General features: G+C 49.9%; 1 protein-coding gene and 1 long non-coding RNA gene across 5 annotated transcripts in view; one reads left to right on the top strand and one right to left on the bottom strand.

Annotated features, from left to right (window-relative positions):
• LOC135897317 (uncharacterized) overlaps positions 1 to 21140 on the bottom strand; it is a 115842-nt gene that overhangs the window by 61206 nt on the left and 33496 nt on the right. The window lies entirely within an intron of this gene.
• LOC135897333 (uncharacterized) overlaps positions 1 to 21140 on the top strand; it is a 45422-nt gene that overhangs the window by 8931 nt on the left and 15351 nt on the right. The window contains exons 3-4 of the mRNA XM_070534619.1: positions 3839 to 3997; positions 20393 to 20517. Of these exons, the coding sequence (XP_070390720.1) occupies positions 3944 to 3997; positions 20393 to 20517 (179 nt within the window). The 5' untranslated portion in view covers positions 3839 to 3943. The remainder of the gene's footprint in view (positions 1 to 3838; positions 3998 to 20392; positions 20518 to 21140) is intronic.

Genomic DNA, 21140 nt, shown 5'->3' with positions numbered 1-21140 from the left:
AGCGGTCGGCGCGGCAACGAAATGTGCGCCTGAGCAAGCGACGCACGCCTGAGCCTTAGAAACAGCTCGTTTCTAAGGCAACACCGCATTCACTAGAGGTGCTTTTGTACCGCTTTGAAGCATCGAACTTGTGGCTCAGTGGTAGCGTCTCCGTCTCACACTCCGGAGACCCTGGTTCGATTCCCACCCAGCCCATCTTGCAAGTTGTTTTAACGCGACAGCGTTAAGGAGCTCGTGTCGCAGAAAAGCCCGTGTCGGCGGCGTTGGCCATGAGCGATAAATCCCAGCAGGCACTTCATGAATTAAAAAGAACTCACCTTGTCGCTATTATACCGCGGCAAGGTGAGACATTTTGTTTGGCAGTCTGCATGACAGTCTGCGCTGCATTTTGTGTCAGAGTTGGCGAAAACCAGCTCGGCCGTTGGGGCGCAGCTTGGCGTGAACTGGATCTTACTGGGACATGTCTGTGACGCTTTCTCTGACCCCCCCATATTATTGTAAATTATTTCGGTAGTTTTTGGGCACGCTAACCGCCCAGGGCATGGTGATGCTGCTAGCGAAAAACAGTTCGGCCGTTGTGGCGCAGCTATTTTGGCATGCACTGAATCTTACTGGGACATGTTTGGAACGCTTTTTACGCCCCCCCCCCCTTTAACAACACCTAACTTTCTGTACTGACACTTGACGAAAACGCGACGAGTAATCGCCAGGAGCGATGTCACGGGAATGTGTTGCTTGCGCCGGCAGAACAAGCAGAACATATCGCCGACTAGCCCAAAGAACAGTTACTTGTACCTGGAAAATCCCGTCTTCTCAAAAAACGTATCCACGGATGTGTTGAGCGCACGCAAGCATCTGGCCGCGAGCCTGTTTTGTGGCCACCTCTGTATACGTGGCGTAGCATCGCGTCGGCTGAGGCCGAGTTGTGTTGAAAGTGCCCTGTCGCCCGTCTATTTGCGCATTTAAGAGGCAGCAAATAAGGCCGGGGAAAGGGGGAGTGCTTGGAAATCAGATGTCAGCGTCATATTTTATGTATAGTATTGTTTGGGATGCGTCAGGTGTTTTCTGCGCTATGTTTCTAAAAGCGAGTGACCTGTGTTAGTAATGTCGCCCATCCACCACTTCCGCATGTTTCGCCTGTACACGTAGTTGGTCTATAAAGTTTAAATACCAAAATAACGCATGCTTGTAATTTTTTCAGCTGATGCAGTCCGACAGAGCTTCATACGGGAACTACTGCTGTTTACCTGGTGCTCCAATGAAAAAACGGACAACGAGCATTTTTATAGAGCAAAACAAACATTCCCTCATTTCACAAGGCGCCTTCGTCTACTTTGTGAAATTGTAGGTTGCACTGAAGACGGCTTCGATGAAGGCTTGTACTGGTTCTGCACCAAGACAGCGCGTGGCTGAGAGGTAAATCAAAAACATTTACTGGACCGATCAACGCAGCTGGCGTAGCGCGAATCAGCTAGTGTTCAAAACACGCGCGCACAAAACCGAAATCGGAAGTGTGGTTCACGCGTTCGCACCATCCGCTTGGTGCGCTACAGTAAATTCGGCCATTGGGCTTTAAGTAAGTGTCCGCTCGTGTTGAATTTGTTTCCCTGCTTCCTCCCACCTCGAGATAGCGTTCGTTTGCTTTCCTTTTACATCGAATTTCATGGCGCCATCCCTGCTCATAACAAGTGCGATCTCCGGCCTACTCTGTGATAGAGCAGCATCACCTCAGCAGCCGCTCTCTTATGACCAGCCAAACGAACAAGATAAAATTCACTGACGATTACAATACTCCATAATGCTAAAGTCGAGCGCAGCTCTATACGAGTTTTCCTTTCCCGATTTTTGGCTGGCGCGGGCAATCTGTTTTGTGCGGCACGTTGCAAACCGAGCGAAGTGTGGCGCGACTGCCTCGCTAATCGGGAGATAGCGAGGCAGCACATGGGTGACGCGTGGACGCGCTTCGCAGCGGCTGCCGCAGACAGATCTCCGCTCATGCAGTGCTTTGTTTCCCTATATGGTATCGGTGGACGCGCCCACCGCATCCCATCGGTGAAGACGACGGCGCACTACTGTGGCGTCATCTCGTAGCGATCGCCGCCGCACAGCCCGTCTTGCTGGGCACTGTGCTTTTCTACTCACGCTTTCGCCATACCCTCCTCCTCCGCTTTCCTCCTCACGCTTTTTTTCACTATCACCGTCTCGTAAAAGTTTTCATAAAAAAGCGCTAAAGACGAAGACGAAGGAACACATACGAGAGGACTGGCGCTACTTCTGACTAACATTTATTACAAACAGTCATGTATTTATGCTCTGCGCATCAAGTACATCATGCACTGACGATCACACACACAAAGACTGAAATGAATCAGATCATACACAGGATTGTATGGTCAATCAGTTCAAGAGCCTAGATATCTCGAAGGAAACGTCACTTCTTTTTCTTGCAAAACCAAACATGGACAGCTAACGCACTTCTCACCTGCTTCCCTTATAAAATATACCTCAACTATTTCTCGTTAAATTTTTGTGTTTTCTTTCCTTAAGAAGGTTGTGTCACCAAACATGGGTTTGCTGCGCACTTTTTGCAGTGCTCAGTCAAGTGACTGCCGTATCCTTTTCTAATATCATTGTTGTGCTGTCTAGCCCTGTCATTGAAGCACTGACCGGTTTGTCCGGTATAAACGCGTCTACAATCTAAGGGTATTTGATACACAACATCTGAAGTGCATTCGGTGTAATTGGTCCGCTGATTAGTATCACATTGCATGCGTTTTTGGTGCTTCTTGTTTTGCAGGTTACAGACTGCTGACAATTTGCAAGGCGCTGAAAAAACTAGATTGACATTGTGTTGGTTTGCCACCTTTTTCAAATCATGTGAAACTTTATTGAGGTATGGGATTACATGTACAGGTCTTCTGTCGCGATCTTTAGTAGGGCACTTCCTTCCCAGCTTTTAATTTATGAAGCAATGTTTCACGGACAGATGAAATGACAGACACTTGAAAAGCAGCAAGTTTCAATCTGTCTACTTAGCTAGACATACTATGCTCAATTTGGTGAACACATGACTTTTGCAAAGCACTCTGAAGGCATGTGGTGGCTATGCCTCGCTTTATCATTTTCGAGTGGGCGCTACCGAAAGGCAAAACATTTTCTTTGATCTTGGGTTGTATCTCCAGCGTACGTGGTCATCTGAGCAAAACAAAATTTTATGATCTAGAAACTGAATACATTGTCATTAGGCAGTTTAAAAGTAAACTTGAGCCCCTGGGAAAATTTGGTGCAAATTTTAAAGAATCTTCTACAACATCGTCAAGACACAGAACTGATGAATTGTTAAAGACAATCAGATAGTCGTCGACGTACCTAAATACACGAATGATTGATTTCCCAGTTATTTCCGCATTAACAAGGTTGTCAAAGGACGGTAAAAATATCACATAATATTGGGGCTATTGATGAACCAATGCAGATTCCTGCGCGTTGATATTAATAACAGCCATTGTGACTAATGGCAATCGGATCCAAGTAGAGTTCTAACAAGGTTAAAAACTTGTCGCAGTTCATGCATACTAAGTTCTGGAATTTCAGTCCACCCATTTCGTCCATTTTTTTCACGAAAAGCACGCAGAATGCCTTCTTTCCTCCCCCGCTGCGCTCCGCGCTTTCATCGTTCGCTGTGCTCCGTGTGAGGACGCCGAGGGTTGACGCCGACGCGAAACACAGGACCGGGCGCCTCAGAGCTGCGCTCTAAAAGCACGGCTTGCACGGCGCAAGCCGCAGGCTGTTGCTTTCGCATGTTGACGCGACGAATCATAGTCGTTCAATGGCGCAGGTGTGCGAAGATCTGCGGGGCGTGGCACGGGTGGACGGCGTCGACACCCAGGCGTTGCTCGAACAGTACGTGGAAAACCTGGTACCACTCGTCGTCAGGGAAAGCATGGGCGACTGGCCCTCTTCGATGCCATCATTTGCACTCACCAATATCACTGAGGTAATGACGTCTTGCAATATCTTCATCCATAGGTGTCCGAAATGTAATTGTGAAGTGAGAAAATAAATGACCATATGCGAGAGTGTTGACGCGATGTTCCCCTTGCGTGCACCGCTTGTGCTTGTCCACTTAGTCAAGGAGCACACAAAGAGACGTGTTTGCTTGAGGCGTTGTTGTCGGCCATCGTTCGTAGCCTGAGGGATGGTTAGCACTGCCTCGCACGGCGCATCGCATCGTAGCACAAATGGTAAATTTAATTGAATTGTGGTCTTCTACGTGTTGAAACCACAATTTGATGTCGGGCGCGCCTCGGTATGGCACTGCGGATTAATTTTAACCTCCGGGAGTTCTGCAACGTGCACTTAAGTGCACGAGCCAGGCACCTACCCAAAGGGGGGGGGGGGGGGAGGGGCTGGCGGGCCCTGCCCCCTTTCCCCCCCGAAATTTTATGGAATACCATAGGACACGTAAAACCAGTAAAAACCAGTAAATTAGTAGGACACGTAAACCGTAAAAACCACTAAATTGAAGGCGTCGTCAGCAATGCCTTTGAGGACGTGATTAACTTTATCGTCCTCAGTCATGTTCGGGTCAGCCTTGGCACAAAGGGCCAAGACGTCGAGAATGTACGGCACGTAGGACTCGGTCGACGTCTGTATAAGGGCTTTCTTGGCATTGACTTGTCGACCAAACGGATTGCCAAAAAGGTCGCGTAGTTTGTCTTTGAAGAGATCCCAGCTCGAGATCTCCTCTTCGTGAGTCTGGAACCACGCCAATGGACCTCCGTCGAAGTAGAAAAGTACGTTGGCAAGCATAATAGTCTGATCCCACCTGTGACTGGTGCTGACAGGTTCGTATAAGCGGAGCCAGTCGTCAACATCAGGACTACCGACTCCGTTGAAAACACCAGGATCCCGAGGTGGGGAAACGGCGACGTAGGTCGGGGCTGCAGGCGGAGACGCTTGCGTAGATGAAGTGCCGCCAGCAGGAGCCGAAGTTGCATTGTCGCCGTTGCGACCGCTGCGAAGCTCCATGACGGGTACGGGGAACGTCCACCTCCATCAAATTAATGTTACGTGAAGCTGAAGCTGAATGCTATTTACAATTTATTTACAGGGAAGCTCACGGAGGCCAAAATGGCAACGCTATATCAGGCCGGCGTGGTATGGTAGGGTATTCCTTATGCGATGGCGCACACCCACTGTGGGGGATTGGCCAAGATTTGGATGAAAGTAGGCTATCTTTATTAAAAAATAAAGTAGGTAAAGCTAACTGGAGGAAATGAACAAAAATAAAATGTTCAAGAATTCAAGATAATCTCTTTGTAGCACTTATAAAATCTTCCACGGATGAGCAAATATCCCTGTGGCACTTTCCAAGAGAGGAGGCTCCTAGAGAAAAGATAGTTATAATTGAAAAGCTCAAACCAAGCTGCGTAAATCTTGATTCTAGATTTTTTCTTTAAAAAGTGAAACGGTGGCAGCATATGAAAAAATGATCTATTGTTTCATCCTCTCCACAGACTGCGCACAGATTGGGGGGGGGGGGGCACCAGACCAGCCCTGTGACGATAGAAGTTTAATTTTGGTATTCGACAACGTAATCGGGTAAAGATGACTTCAGTTTTTCTGGTGTGAAAGGAATTTTTGGGCCAAGGGAATAGGAGGTGTCGATATTCTGAAAAATTAGCTACAGCTGGGTTCAAAATGTCTTGAGTAATTGTATATCTTCTGAATCTAGTAGTCGTCAGGTAAGCTATTGTAGGAAGTAATGGTAATACAGGGCCACTGAGGGCCGCCCTCGTGAGACTGTCAGCCATTTCGTTCATGACTAATCCTTTATGTCCAGGCACCCAAAGCAATCTAATTAAATTTATGTGGGCAGGCACTAGAAAATGAAATGTACGTAAAAGGTTAGTGACACCATTTGCTGTGAGCGAGGAACATAAGGACAAAGAATCTGTTATTATTACTACCGCCGATATTGACGAATTTAGTTTGCGTAAGGCTAGAACTACAGCTAGAAATTCAGCCAAAAATACGGAATAGAAGTCCGGAATCCTGATTGCAAATGACCAGTCTAGAGCGGGAGAGAAAATGCCAATTCCAGATTTTTCTTCACACTGTGAGGCGTCTGTCACAATGACCGTACTTATAGATAAACTGAATAAATGGTCCTGTAATAAGCCGTTTAATATATTATAAGAGAGATGTTTTGCATTATTTGAGTAGATGTCATCATATATAATTTGTAGGTTCTCTCGCACATCACAAATAGGCGGTACCTCCCAGAGACGTACATTTAAGGGATTTATCAATGTTTGTTCGAAGACCACCTGTGGTGTATGAAAACGATGCCAGTGTACTCCGAAGAAAAGTGCAGGCTGGGAAATGAATATGTATTTCAATCTTGCAATAGGGGATTCATACAATTTTAAGACTGTTTGCACCGTCAGTAACCGAAATCTACACAATATTGAGGGCAACCTGACTTCTTGGTGTAATATGTTATTGGCAACATATTTCGGTAATCCGCAACACAGTCGTAGGGCTTCCCGCTCAAGTAGAACAAGGGGACGTAATTTATAAGCTGGAGCACCAGAAAATAAAACACATCCAAATTCTAAAATGGGCCGCACATACATTTTGTATATCATTAAAAGTGGATCTCTCCGCATTCCGGACCGACTTTTGCACAGCTTACGTAGCATACCAACTGCTCGCACTCCTTTTTTAACTATATGGTCAATATGGCCGAGCCAGCTGGGGGGAACCGTCATATACTACACCTAAGTATTTCACCGACTCCACTTGAGGTATAGTCTCTAGGCGATAGGATATCGATATATTAACGGGATTGTTAAGAGGGAAAACCAATATCAAGCATTTTCTAACGTTAAGTGAAAGGCGAATTTTGTTTAACCAGGTTTCTATGGCGTTGAGTTAGTTTTGTAGTCGATAATATAGAGAGTGAATATCACTGTCTGATGCGAAGAAAGCAATGTCATCGGCGTATGCGTATGTTTGTACATCTTGATGAAGAGGAATGGAACACATCAGAATATTAAATAGTAATGGTGAAGTGACAGCTCCTTGAGGAACACCTCGTGATTGAATATATATACTCGAGGAAACGCCTCTAAGACTGCAGTAAAATGTTCTTCCATTTAAAAATTCACCAATCCAGTTTGAAAAATAATTTGGAATCTCTAGATTTCGCAATATATCTAATAAAATTAAGTGTTCTACACTGTCGTAGGCTTTGGAGGTGTCTAATGTCACAAGAGCACCTATTTGCCTCTGTCGCCGTGCTAATTTTATTCTAATTTCTAGGTCCACGTGAGCATGCCAAATTGAACATGATGGTCGGAATCCAATTTGGCAGGGGCTAAGCAAGTCTTTGTTCTGTATAAATTTAATCATGCGGGCATATAGAATTCTTTCAATTAATTTAACCAAATTTGAAGTTAGCGCAATTGGCCTAATGTTATCGACTGTATATCCTTCCCCATGATTTTTAAGAATAGGGATGATTTTAGCAATTTTCCACGCAGAATTCCCCCCCCCCCCCGATCCCGAACGAAATTTCTGGCTACGCCACTGCAGACCATACGTGACCGTCACCTAAAGTGGTTGTCGCTGCCGACTTCGTCATTTCTCTGTTATCAGCCGCCTTAATGTCCATCCGCTGTGGCTCTATCACTGAATCAAGTGCTTTCTTTATGCCGTCTGAAGATGGTGCCCATCGCCGGAACCTCGTACTTCCGTTTGCTGTCGTCAAACTTGCTGATGGTTGCGGTGCAGTTTACGCGTGCAATCTCTTTCCCTGCCCTTCAACTTTATTGCACGGTGAAGGTCTCGGCCATCTGGACACTTTTCGTGCCATTTTGCATCCCAGGCATCCTATGTGGCACTACTACCTCTTGATGCAGTAAATTCTGCCACCGCACCCGCCGAACGTGACCAAGACATGTTGCTGCGCAGCACAGATGACGCACTCACTCAAGCCCAGTGCAGCCAAGTCGTTCAATTACTTGAACGTTTTCGTGTGTCTTTTGACCTCGATCAACCTTCCTTGGCACGCACGTCTGCGGTTGTTCACCGTATATTGACACTGATGACCTTGCTCCACTGTGCCATCGTCCCTACCGGGTCTCACCGACCAAACGCCACATTAGCGACCACGGCGATGATATGCTGAAACATGGCATGATTCAGGAATCCACACTCCCTGGGCTTCTCTGGTCGTGTTGGTGCGTAAGAAGGATGGTTCGATCAGTTTTTGCGTCGGTTACCGCTGACTAAACAAGATTACACGCAAGGATGTCTATCCGCTACCGGGTATTGACGACGCCCTGTATTATCTTCAAGGAGTCGAATATTTCTCATCGCTGGATCTGCGCAGCGGCTACTGGCAAATGCCCATCGCTGAATGCCCATCGCTTTTGTCACCCCTGATGGTTTATATGAATTTAATGTGATGCCTTTCAGCCTTTGCAACGCGCCTGCAACTTTGAGAGGATGATGGACTCTATTCTGGGAGGATTCAAATGGCGGACCTGTCTGTTCTACCTAGACGATATTCACAAGTGTACTTATCTTTATCGGGCGACCACGTTTCTCTGTGCTAGTAGAAAGTGGAGACAGGCGCTTATGTCCATCAATGCGTAAGGGGATACGCGTAAGAATAAAAATTCTGCAGGCTACATGCATCTAGATGACGACAGCAGCAACAAGCAAATTGTGGCAGACACTTTGAAAATGCACTTATTTTTAGCTTGCTTTCAATCTCATATGTCACCACTAAAGATACTGTTTCACTTACTATAAATGCAGGCTTTACATAGCCCTTCATTACACAACTTTTATGTACCCGCCGTGGTTGCTCAGTGGCTATGATGTTAGGCTGCTGAGCACGAGGTCGCGGGATCAAATCCTGGCCACGGCGGCCGCATTTCGATAGGGGCGAAAACACCCGTGTAGTTAAATTTAGGTGCACGTCAAAGAACCCCAGGTGGTCGAAATTTCCGGAGCTCTCCACTACGGCGTGCATCATAATCAGAAAGTGGTTTTGGCACGTAAAACCCCATAATTTAATTTTATTAACAACTTTTACATTTCTCAAGAAATCATGAATGCTTTGCGTACGCAGACATCAACTGCAACTTAGCACGGGAAATGTATCTGCAATTCCACAGCATGAAATGCACAATGCAATTACTTAAAACTGTGTGCATGCACCTAGCGATGCTGACGCTGCTGTTGACGTCGCAGCTGCCACCGCACATTCCTCAGATAACGCATGTGACTCTGCTGGCCACCAGGCTTCTGACCAGCTTGATTGGGTCTCCTTCTCTCATTCCGCTTCTTCTTTGAGATACCCTCGTTATCATTTGGCTAACTTGTTCTGTCGATTTTTTAAGTAAGCTGATTGTGTGGCTGCATTTCTTGGTTCCTTGAATCCACATGCCTAGGATGCGTATCATGCTCCTTTCAGGTTTGTTTTGTCCCTCTAGTTTTACTATTAGCTCTTCCTTTGTGGGGTTCCTTCCCACTCTCAGGATTTGATTTTTCGGTGGAGCACGCCAGGCCCCTTTCTCTGACATATTCTTCCACGCACTTGGCCGCTTCCTGCAGTTTTTCTTGCTTCTGTCCTAGGGAGCCTCGATTGACCCAGACCGTGATGTCGTCAGCATATATTGCATGCTGGATGCCATCAATCTTGCTGAGTCTTCGAGCCAATCCGATCATTGCGATGTTGAATAGTATTGGTGAGATCACGGAGCCCTGCGGCGTGCCTTTGCCTGGGGTGGTAAAGACGTCACTTCCCAGATACCCTAATCCCACCGTTGCCGTGCGTTTGGTCAGAAAGGCCCTCACGTAGTCGGGGATTCTCTTGCCACAGTTGGCGTTGTTCAGTCCTTCCATGATGGCGTCGTGGCTAACGTTGTCGAAGGCCCCTTTGATATCTAGAGCCATGATAACGTTTTCGCCTGCTCTGGGTGACGTGTTTATGATTTCTTTTTTTATCTGTAGCAGGACGTCCTGTGCTGACAGGTTCGCCCGGAAGCCAAACATGCTGTGCGGGTATAGCTCCTTGTCCTCCAGGTGGTGTTGGATTCTTCTGGTGACTATCCTTTCGTAGAGTTTGCGGAGGCACGAGGTGAGGGAGATGAGCCTCAGGTTTTCAATCTGAAGCTTTTTGCCTGGTTTAGGTATCATCACCACGACAGCGTGCTTCCATTGCTTCGGTATCGTGCCCTCTGCCCACAGTGTGTTGAGGTATGCTGTGAGCTGATCTATCGCCTCGTCGCTGAGGTTGCGTATTAGAGAGTTTGTGATCTTGTCGGCGCCCGCGGCTGTGTTTTTGGTTGTCGCTCTAATTGCCGCGTAAACGTCCTCTCTTGTAATCGGTCTGTACATGTCGGGGTTCTCTGTCCCCAGATACTCCCCGTCGTAGCCTTTGGGATTGTCTTTGCCGTAGCATTTTACACGCACTGCCTCCAGTAGTTCCTCATCGGAGCCTTCGTGCTTGTGGACCAGTTTCTGGACTGCTTTGCCGCTTTCCGTTTTCGTTTTGCTTGGGTTCATGAGGGCTTTTAGCATGCGCCACGTCTTGGCTGTGCTGAGCGTGCCGTTCAGTGAGCTGCAGAACTGCTGCCACCCTTGCCTGGCCAGCTGTGTTGGGTACTCTTCTGCCTTCTTTGTGATCTCTGCTATCTTCTTCTTGAGTTTCTTGTTTAGCTTCTGTCTTTTCCAGCGTTTTGTGAGCCCGCGTCTTGCCTCCCATCCATAGCCCGAGTAGCCGCCGGTCCACCTTCGGTGCTTGTTCTGTTCTATCTATTTCCTGCGTGTACAGTTCTTGTATCTGTTTGAGTTGTTCGCTCCATTCCTCTATCGATGTGATTTCCCTTTTTAGTTGTTCGCTGTGCTTACGGAAGGCGTCCCAATCTGTGGTATGGGCTGTGCCGTTTTTTTTTTCTTTTTACGTTCTCCGCTTCGATTGTGGTTTTCGGTAAATAATGATCGCTGCCTAGGTTCCCTAGCAAGTTCTCCCACTCGGCCTGCTTTGTCTCTTTAACAAATGTTAGATCTGGGCAGGTGTCTGGGCTAACGCTATTACCCTGGCGCGTTGGCTGATTTTCGTCCGTTAAGAGGTCGCAGCCTATGTTTTCTGCCGCAACGCATATTTGCTGCCTCTTCTTTTTGATTTTCTGGTATCTCCAGCTCGGGCTTTTAGCATTGAAACCTCCCGCAATTATTAGAATGTTTGATTTGGCTAGCTCGTTTGCATCTGCAAAGAGCTTGCCGAAGTCGCCGTCTTTCTGCCTGGGGGAACTGTATAGATGGACTATAAATGTGCTTTTAGCTTTGTGCTTCTTTTGGGGTATTATCTCTGTTATTATCTGTTTGATTTTCATGTCCTCAATTCCTTTGTGTGCTATGGTGACTATCTTGTTGCTAATGAGGATTGCGGTGCGTCTGCTCTCTTGGCACGTGTATCCTTTTAGGGTGGGTGTTGTATTAGTTTCTTGTAACATAATAATGTCTGGTAGTTTGTCTCCAGTGTTTATGTACTGCTGTAGGAGTCCCTGTTTTCGCCGGTATCCCCTACAGTTTCATTACCATATTGTCACGTGGTGGTGACGTTGAATAACACAGTAGCAATACTGTGAACAAGAAAACTAACTTATATTGGGCGAACCTGTGCCCACAAAACAGGCTACACTTATAGCACAACGATAGCGGCGAACACAGTCGGCGATCGTCGAAAATCTGATCAGCGGGTCAAGCGCGTCGGCTTTTATAGAGCAGTCATCGAATGTTCCAGACTAATCGTTCGGACCCGCGTGCCTTCCACAAAGTTCTACACCATTCGCGTCAGGTGATGAAATCAGATAACATAACGTTCGGCGACAACAGACAGCGGATAGAAGCATCTATAACGTTCCAGAAACTTCGGATACATACAGGCGCGTCCCACGCTGTTCGATTACATTTGTTAGGCTGCGAAACGTGGTTGCCCGATAAAGATAAGTAGACGTGTCATTACCCCCCTCTTAAAAGGCATCGTCCCGATGCTACAAATATAAGAGAGCGAAACACAAAAGGACACTTATTAAACATAAGTAACAAAACAACGAAAAGAAACAAAATCCAAAGGTCAGTTACGCGAAGCTCCAAAGTTCATTAACGCTGGTAGTACGGCTTGAGTCGCACAACGTGGACTATTTCAGGTCGTGAGCGGCGCCGCTGTGATAGCGAAATGCCGTCTGGCACGACCTCATAGTCGACCGCGCCAATACGTCGGATGATCTTGTACGGTCCGAAATAGCGACGCAAAAGCTTCTCGCTCAGTCCTCGTCGGCGTATAGGGGTCCATACCCAAACACGGTCGCCGGGCTGGTACTCGACGAAGCGTCGTCGGAGGTTGTAGTGTCGGCTGTCGGTCCTCTGCTGGTTTTTGATCCGCAGGCGGGCGAGCTGTCGGGCTTCTTCGGCGCGCTGGAGATAGGCAGCGACGTCAAGATTCTCCTCGTCAGAGACGTGCGGCAGCATGGCGTCGAGCGTCGTCGTCGGGTTCCTGCCGTACACTAGCTTGAATGGCGTGATCTGTGTCGTTTCGTGCACCACCGTGTTGTACGCAAAGGTTACGTACGGCAGGACCGCGTCCCACGTCTTGTGTTCGACGTCAACGTACATTGCTAGAATGTCGGCAAGCGTCTTGTTCAGGCGCTCCGTGAGACCATTCGTCTGCGGATGGTAGGCAGTTGTCCTCCTGTGGCTTGTCTGGCTGTACTGCAGAATGGCTTGGGTGAGCTCTGCTGTAAAAGCCGTTCCTCTGTCGGTGATGAGGACTTCTGGGGCACCATGTCGCAGCAGGATGTTCTCGACGAAAAATTTCGCCACTTCGGCTGCGCTGCCTTTTGGTAGAGCTTTAGTTTCAGCAAAACGGGTGAGATAGTCCGTCGCCACGACGATCCACTTATTCCCAGATGTTGATATCGGAAACAGCCCCAACAAATCCATCCCAATCTGCTGGAATGGTCGGCGAGGAGGTTCGATCGGCTGTAGTAATCCTGCTGGCCTTGTCGGTGGTGCCTTGCGTCGTTGACAGTCTCGGCATGTCTTGACGTAACGGGCGACGTCGGCGGTCAGACGCGGCCAGTAATACCTTTCTTGTATTCTCGACAGCGTCCGGGAGAATCCGAGGTGCCCAGCGGTTGGATCGTCGTGTAGGGCGTGCAGTATTTCTGGACGCAGCGCTGACGGTACAACAAGAAGGTAGCTGGTGCGGACTGGTGAGAAGTTCTTCTTCACGAGCAGGTTGTTTTGTAGCGTGAACGAAGATAACCCGCGCTTAAATGCCCTAGGGACAACGTCGGTGTTCCCTTCCAAATACTCGACGAGGCCTTTTAGCGCCGGGTCGGCTCGTTGCTGTTTAGTGAAGTCTTCCGCGCTTATTATCCCAAGGAAGGCGTCGTCGTCCTCGTCGTCTTGCGGCGGGGGATCGATGGGGGCGCGCGATAGGCAGTCGGCGTCGGAGTGTTTTCTTCCGGACTTGTATATTACCGTGACGTCATATTCTTGTAGTCTGAGGCTCCACCGCGCCAGCCGTCCTGAAGGGTCCTTTAAGTTAGCTAGCCAACACAATGCGTGATGGTCACTGACGACTTTGAATGGCCTGCCATAGCGGTAAGGGCGGAATTTAGCTGTAGGCCAAATGATGGCGAGGCATTCCTTTTCAGTCGTAGAATAGTTGCTTTCCGCTTTTGACAGCGACCGGCTAGCATACGAAATCACCCTTTCAAGTCCTTCTTTCCTCTGGACTAGGACGGCACCGAGGCCTAGGCTACTGGCGTCAGTGTGGATTTCGGTATCGGCGTCCTCGTCGAAGTGTGCAAGTACCGGCGGCGTCTGCATGCGTCGTTTGAGTTCTTGAAATGCCTTGGCCTGCGGCGTTTCCCTCTTGAAGGCGACATCACATTTGGTTAGATGTGTTAGCGGCTCCGCGATGCGTGAAAAGTCCTTGACAAAGCGCCTATAGTAGGCACACATGCCAAGGAATCTGCGCACTGCCTTCTTGTCGGTTGGCTGCGGGAACTTTGCGATGGCAGCTGTCTTCTGTGGGTCGGGGTGTACTCCTGATTTGCTGATCACGTGGCCTAGGAACAAAAGCTCATCGTAAGCGAAACGGCACTTTTCTGGCTTCAGAGTGAGCCCTGATGACTTGATGACTTCTAACACTGTCGCAAGCCGCCTAAGGTGATCGTCGAAATTTCCGGCGAAGACAACGACGTCATCCAGGTAAACAAGGCACGTCTGCCACTTCAGTCCGGCTAACACCGTGTCCATGACGCGCTGAAACGTTGCAGGCGCCGAGCACAGTCCGAATGGCATGACCTTGAACTCGTGGAGGCCGTCTGGCGTGATGAAGGCAGTCTTTTCGCGATCTCTCTCGTCGACTTCTATTTGCCAGTAGCCAGACTTGAGGTCCATCGACGAGAAGTATTTAGCGTTGCAGAGCCGATCCAATGCGTCGTCTATCCGTGGAAGGGGGTACACATCCTTCTTCGTGATCTTGTTCAGTCGACGATAATCGACGCAGAAGCGTAGGGTTCCATCCTTTTTCTTTACCAGGACTACAGGAGAGGCCCACGGGCTTTTCGACGGCTTGATGATGTAGTCGCGCCGCATTTCGTCGACTTGTTGCCTAATAGCTTCACGTTCTCGCGTCGAAACTCGGTAAGGGCTCTGGCGGAGTGGTCGAGCGCTCTCTTCGGTTATTATGCGATGCTTTGCAACTGGTGTTTGTCGAATCCTCGATGACGTCGAAAAGCAGTCTCTGTATCGTCGGAGAAGACTTCTGATCTGTTGCTGCTTACTCATAGGAAGACTTGGATTCACGTCGAAGTCTGGTTCGGGGACTATGCTCATCGGGGTAGATGCGGCTGAATCCGAGAGGAGAAAGGTATTGCTGGTTTCCACAATTTCCTCGATGTATGCGATTGTCGTGCCCTTGTTGATGTGCTTGAACTCTTGGCTGAAGTTGGTTAGCATAACTTCCACTTGCCCTCCGTGGAGTCGAGCGATCCTTCTTGCGACGCAAATTTTACGGTCGAGCAATATATGTTGGTCGCCCTCGATGACGCCTTCTACGTCAGCGGGTGTTTCAGTGCCGACGGAAATAATAATGCTGGAGCGCGGCGGGATGCTCACTTGATCTTCGAGCACACGCAAGGCGTGGTGACTACGACAGGTCTCCGGCGGTATCGCTTGATCTTGTGACAGCGTTATAGATTTCGACTTCAGGTCGATGACTGCACCATGTTGATTCAAGAAGTCCATGCCGAGAATGACGTCTCGTGAACACTGTTGGAGGACAATGAAGGTGGCAGGGTAAGTCCGGTCATGAACGGTAATTCTTGCCGTGCAGATCCCTGTCGGCGTAATCAGGTGTCCTCCAGCGGTTCGAATTTGAGGGCCTTCCCATGCAGTCTTAACCTTCTTCAACTGGGCGGCGATGTGTCCACTCATGACGGAGTAATCAGCCCCTGTGTCGACTAAGGCGGTAGCTGCGTGGCCGTCGAGAAGCACATCGAGGTCGGTGGTCCTTTGTCTGGCGTTGCAGTTAGGTCTTGGCGTCGGATCACGGCTGCGTCGTGTTGAACTGAAGTTGGAACGTCGTGTCGTCAAGTCGTCGTTCGTCGGTGTAGTCTTGCCTTCCTGACTTCGTCGGGACGGCGGCGTGTCGTTATGTCGTCGAGGTCGTTTCTTCGTCGTCTTCGTCGGCGGCGGAGGATCTTCGTCAGTTCGACGAACAGCATCCGCACCTCCATCGGTTGCTGCTTTTAGTTTTTTGGATATGGGCTCCCAGAGCGGCCCCGGGCTGGGCCGGTGTATGCTCGGCGTTGCGGCGACAGATAGCGGCCTGGTGACGGCGAACGGGACGGTCGTCGAGGGCTCCACTGAGTAGCGGCGAGGTAGTCGGCGATATCGCGAGGGCGTTCACCTTGCTGTGGGCGCGGAGCGTTGACGGCGAAACCTCGCAGTCCCATCTCCCGGTATGGGCATCGGCGATACACATGGCCGGCTTCTCCGCAGTGATAGCAGAGCGGACGGTGGTCGGGGGCTCGCCAAATGTCCGTCTTCCTCGCGTAGGTGCGCTGGGCGACGGGTGGGCGTGCTGGCGGCGGCGGCGGCGGACGACGGAATTGCGTCGTTGCAGGGCCCTGGCGTGGTCGCGGAGGGGGACCTTGACGGCGTGCGACGGCGGCGTAGGTCATCGCTACTGGCTGGGGCTGCGATAATTGAGATTGCACCTCAGGAACCCCAAGCGATCGCTGAACCTCATCTTTCACGATGTCAGCGATGGAAGCTACTTGAGGCTGCGACGAAGGCAGGACCTTGCGCAGTTCTTCACGCACAATGGCCCTGATGGTCTCTTGAAGGTCGTCCGAACCCAGTCCTTGGATGGCATACTGCGGCGTGTGCCCCTGGCGGTTATATTGCCGGGTGCGCATCTCCAGAGTTTTCTCGATCATCGATGCCTCTGCAGAAAACTCAGCCACAGTCTTCGGTGGGTTACGAATAAGTCCGGCGAAAAGTTCTTGCTTGACGCCCCGCATCAGGAAGCGAACTTTTTTCTCCTCCGACATTTCCGGGTCGGCGTGCCGGAAAAGACGGGCCATCTCCTCCGTGAAGATCGCGATCGTCTCGTTTGGCAGCTGCACTCTGGTTTCTAGTAGAGCTTGGGCTCGCTCTTTTCGCACGACGCTTGTAAACGTTTGCAAGAAGCCGCTTCGGAACAGGTCCCACGTCGTTAAGGTGGCTTCCCGATTCTCGAACCACGTCCTGGCGGCGTCTTCCAATGCGAAATAGACATGCCGCAGCTTGTCGTCGCTGTCCCAACTGTTAAACTTAGCGACCCTCTCATACGTCTCCAGCCAGCTTTCCGGGTCCTCAAATGTGGAACCGCGGAACGTCGGTGGCTCCCTGGGCTGCTGCAGAACTATTGGCGCTGCTCCGGCTGCCATTGGGGCTGTCTTCTTGGTCGTCTCTGGACGAACTTCTCTGACGCTCTTCTTGGTCGTCTCTGGTAGAATTCCGTGTTCCGGGGGCAGCTGCTGTAGCCGGCGGCTTGCTCGATGTTCCGGGACGGCGCTGGTGTTGTCTTTGCGGTCCGGGCTTGAATTACGGCTTGTCGGGGGCGTCCTGTACATGAACGTAAAGCACCTCCACCAGATGTCACGTGGTGGTGACGTTGAATAACACAGTAGCAATACTGTGAACAACAAAACTAACTTTTATTGGGCGAACCTGTGCCCACAAAACAGGCTACACTTATAGCACAACGATAGCGGCGAACACAGTCGGCGATCGTCGAAAATCTGATCAGCGGGTCAAGCGCGTCGGCTTTTATAGAGCAGTCATCGAATGTTCCAGACTAATCGTTCGGACCCGCGTGCCTTCCACAAAGTTCTACACCATTCGCGTCAGGTGATGAATTCAGATAACATAACGTTCGGCGACAACAGACAGCGGATAGAAGCATCGATAACGTTTCAGAAACTTCGGATACATACAGGCGCGTCCCACGCTGTGCGATTACATTTGTTAGGCTGCGAAACGTGGTTGCCCGATAAAGATAAGTAGACGTGTCAATATTTCTAGTTTGTTTTGTCCTGCCATTATGTATTGTTGTTGTTGTTGTTACTTTTGCTTTCTGGTCCGAATCTTCTATCGTTAAAAAACCTGTCTCTGGCGTAATTAGTGGTTCTCTGTGTGTTTTGGTTTGTTACGTAACTGCGGAAGTTTTGTTCTTGCAACGCTATTTTCTGTTGCATTTGTAACATTTGATACTGCGTTGTATGCATGAAGCTTTTTAGTTTGTTTCTAAGACTATGTTCCTCTGATTGTTGTGTGGTCTGCTCTACTGGTGGGCTAGGCGTTCGCCCCGGTGAGTTCCCGCCTTGCCTCTGTAACTGAATTTCCCTTATCAGGTCGTCTATTCTCTTTTTTAGCTGCCGCGTTTCTTCTCGGCAGAGCTCAAGTTCTTTTTTGAGTGCTCTATTTTTCCTCAGCTAGTTTCTTTTCGTTGTTTGTTTGGTTGTTTTGACCCGAGTGCGGAAACAATGATTTGGGAGGGCCTGCTCCCCAGCTCACCTGTACTCCGCCTTTCTTCTGTTGTTGTTGCTTCTGCTGCCCTGGGCCGCCGTGCTGCTTCCCCAGGGGTGCGAAGGACTCGTCCCTGGGTCCGCCACGGCTTCGGCTCCGTCCTCGGCTCCGGTCCATGCTTCGGCTCCGCGACTAGTCCTCGTACCCGGCCCCGTTGTGGCTCTGTAATCGGCCCCTGTCGCCCTCCGAGCTGAACCATCTCGGGCGTCGCCATCGGCTCCGGCTCCGGCTCCGGCTCTGTCGCTGGCCTTTAAGCGGGGGTCGCCCTCGCAGCTCTCCGGCCGTCTTGAGTCGCAGCTTGCCGGTTGCGTGATCGCCGTCGCAAACCACGCATCTGAGTGTGCATTGGTGTCCTTCTGCCGGATTCTGCGTCCCGCATAGTTTGCAGGCCTTGGTCTCCGGGTTCGGGCAAACGTCCGATCTATGTTCTTGCTGGCAGCAGATGTAGCAAATCTGCCGCGTCGGGCGGTACGGGTAGCATCACATCTCTCCGCCGTAGTATAGGACTTGCCTTCGGGTTATGGGGTCGTCGAAAGTGATGACGGCGGATTTTGATTTTCCCAGTATGCGGGCGCTGTGGATCGTGACTCCTTGCCAGTCCGCACCCGTAGGTTTGCCTTGAGTTCCTCCGGCGAGGTTCCGGGGTCTACGCCGTGAATTACCCCTCGTTGGGTGTCCTCGGGCACTGCCAGGTAAGCGTTTACTTCATGGGTGCGTTCCCCGAACGTGAGATGGGTGATGCGTCTCACGTATTGGGCCGCTTCCTCGTTATCCGTGCTTACAATAATGATGTTCGAGCCATTGCGAAGTCTGATAAGTCGACCTTCACCTTTACATTTCGAGTTGGTTGCCGCCACTACGGCCCGGGCGACTTGGTAGGTTTGCAGCGATCTCACAATGAGTCCTTTCGGTTTCAAAATTATCTTGAGGTCGTCTTTCGGGAGCGGAGGCAGCCTCAGCCTCGGCCGTCGTCTCCTTCTCGTACTGCTTCGTCGCATCTGGCGTGCCAGCTTTTAACGTCGGCCGGGTTTTTTCCGCCGAGGTCACCCTGAGCGGCCGGTGCAGAATTTCCGGAGTTGTTCCGTTCGTTTTCTCTCTGGCGTTTCCTTTGCCGTTTAGTCATGGCTAATTCCCAGTTTTGGTTTTCTTCGCGTTGTGGGTCTTGCATGGCGGCCTCCTCGTTGCCCCTGCCCGCTAAAATCTCGGGTTCGGCGGCGCCGATTTCGCCATTCCTTGAGCGTCTAATAAGTCCCTGGGTTGCCCGTCCATTGTCCGTCTAGAATCGGGTCGGTAAATGAACATATTCCTATATTCCTAGCGGTGGGATGGGATGAAAGACAAAACGAAGTACACTATACGAGCGCAGACTAACAATTGGTTTATTTTTTCAGACAAGTGATTAAATATGCAGAGAATGTAAACACGTGATGAAGTGACGCTTACAAGTGGTGAAAGGTTGTCAGCCTATCGTGCCATCCAAAAATTCGATTTCTTTATCATGCAGTGCGATAGAAGTCTGGCTGACGCATGAGTCTGAGGATAAAGTATAAACCCCATGCAAGCGATCTTGCACGCGACAGCGACAAGCGACGCGATGGAGATGGCTGTCGCGTTCGCTCGTCGCCTACAAGTTGCACCCCATGCGAGCGACGACTTCGAGCGACGTCTCCCCAGTGTTGCCGGTATGAGGGCAGCAATATAGGCGCCGAAACTAGCGTGACGCGTGCTTTATTAACTTAAGTTGATGTATTTTACTGTAAAAAGCAGCATAAAATATTTCGGAAAGTCTTGCAGTAGGTTCTTATCCTTGCACCTATAAAAATTCAATCGTTTGCTCGTTCCGTGCGACAACCGGAAGTACTGGAGTTTTGTACATCCAGTTCCGGCTTTTCGCTATTGGCTAGTCGCTCATAGCACTTCCGGGCGACGAGCGACGAATTCTAGATTTGCAAAACCGAGCGATCGCGCGACAAGACCGAGCGATCTGTTCAAGCGACGGCCCGATCCGTCGCGCGAACCCGTCGCTCGTCGCTGTCGCGCACAAAACCGCGCTAATGGGGTTTAGCCTTAAAGCAACGTGTCATAGCATAAACGCAACATTGAATATTAAGATTTAGCTGTCGGCTAAACCATGTGGGAAGTGCGAAGCGGCAGGGACAATTTTAGGCTTTCTTGTCAGATAGAATATGGCGGCTTGACTTTGTGCTCGCGATTACAGGCATACCTGAATGACGAGGATCTGAAGGCGGCCGCCATATGCAACTTCCGCAGCAACCGGCGTCGGATGGGCTTCGATTCCTTTCTGCGCAGCTTCCCCACCGCTAGTGGCTGGTTCGCCCTTTGGTGAGCGGCATGTATAGCGAAAATTGAGGCCTTTTATAAGCGTGTTTTGTGCGTGAGAAAAATAGTTTTACTCTGTGTGAAAATTTTTTACTGTTTGCCTATTACCGGAGGACCAGAGACATAAACCTGAGCGGCAGGTTCGGTGCGGGGTTGGTATAGGAGTTGGTCGCACCTGGTAGCGCACAGCTCAACCAGACAGAGAGCTACTATTGCTGCAAGCAAGTTTATGCTACTTCAGCACTGGTGTACGTTTTCTGCGGCAGTGTAATCACGATTAGGATGCCTTTTCTAATTTTTTTTACCAACACTCGCGTAATACGAAGGGATTTCCGTTAGACCAAGCGTCACAGTATGTCGCTACCAGCGTTGTTGCTGCCGTACACCTCCTCTCTGGTAACCTGGTGTACCGCAGACGGTAAGAAGATTGCGGACAAGCTAGAACGCGCTAAAACCTTTTTGTTTTGTTATCATGGTACCAAGACCCCAGCCCAAGCCTTTCAGGTCGGCTTAAGCCTAACAATTAGTATATACGTCCTTGATAAGCCGCACCAGAGATCCAGAGGCGGCAGCCCTGCCTTTTCGAACGCATCGTGGTGCACGGTATGGTTCATTCGTCGAATGCA

Source organism: Dermacentor albipictus, chromosome 2 (genome assembly GCF_038994185.2).
Source record: "Dermacentor albipictus isolate Rhodes 1998 colony chromosome 2, USDA_Dalb.pri_finalv2, whole genome shotgun sequence".
NCBI lineage: Eukaryota > Metazoa > Arthropoda > Arachnida > Ixodida > Ixodidae > Dermacentor > Dermacentor albipictus.
This window is presented reverse-complemented; position numbering and strand designations above follow the sequence as displayed.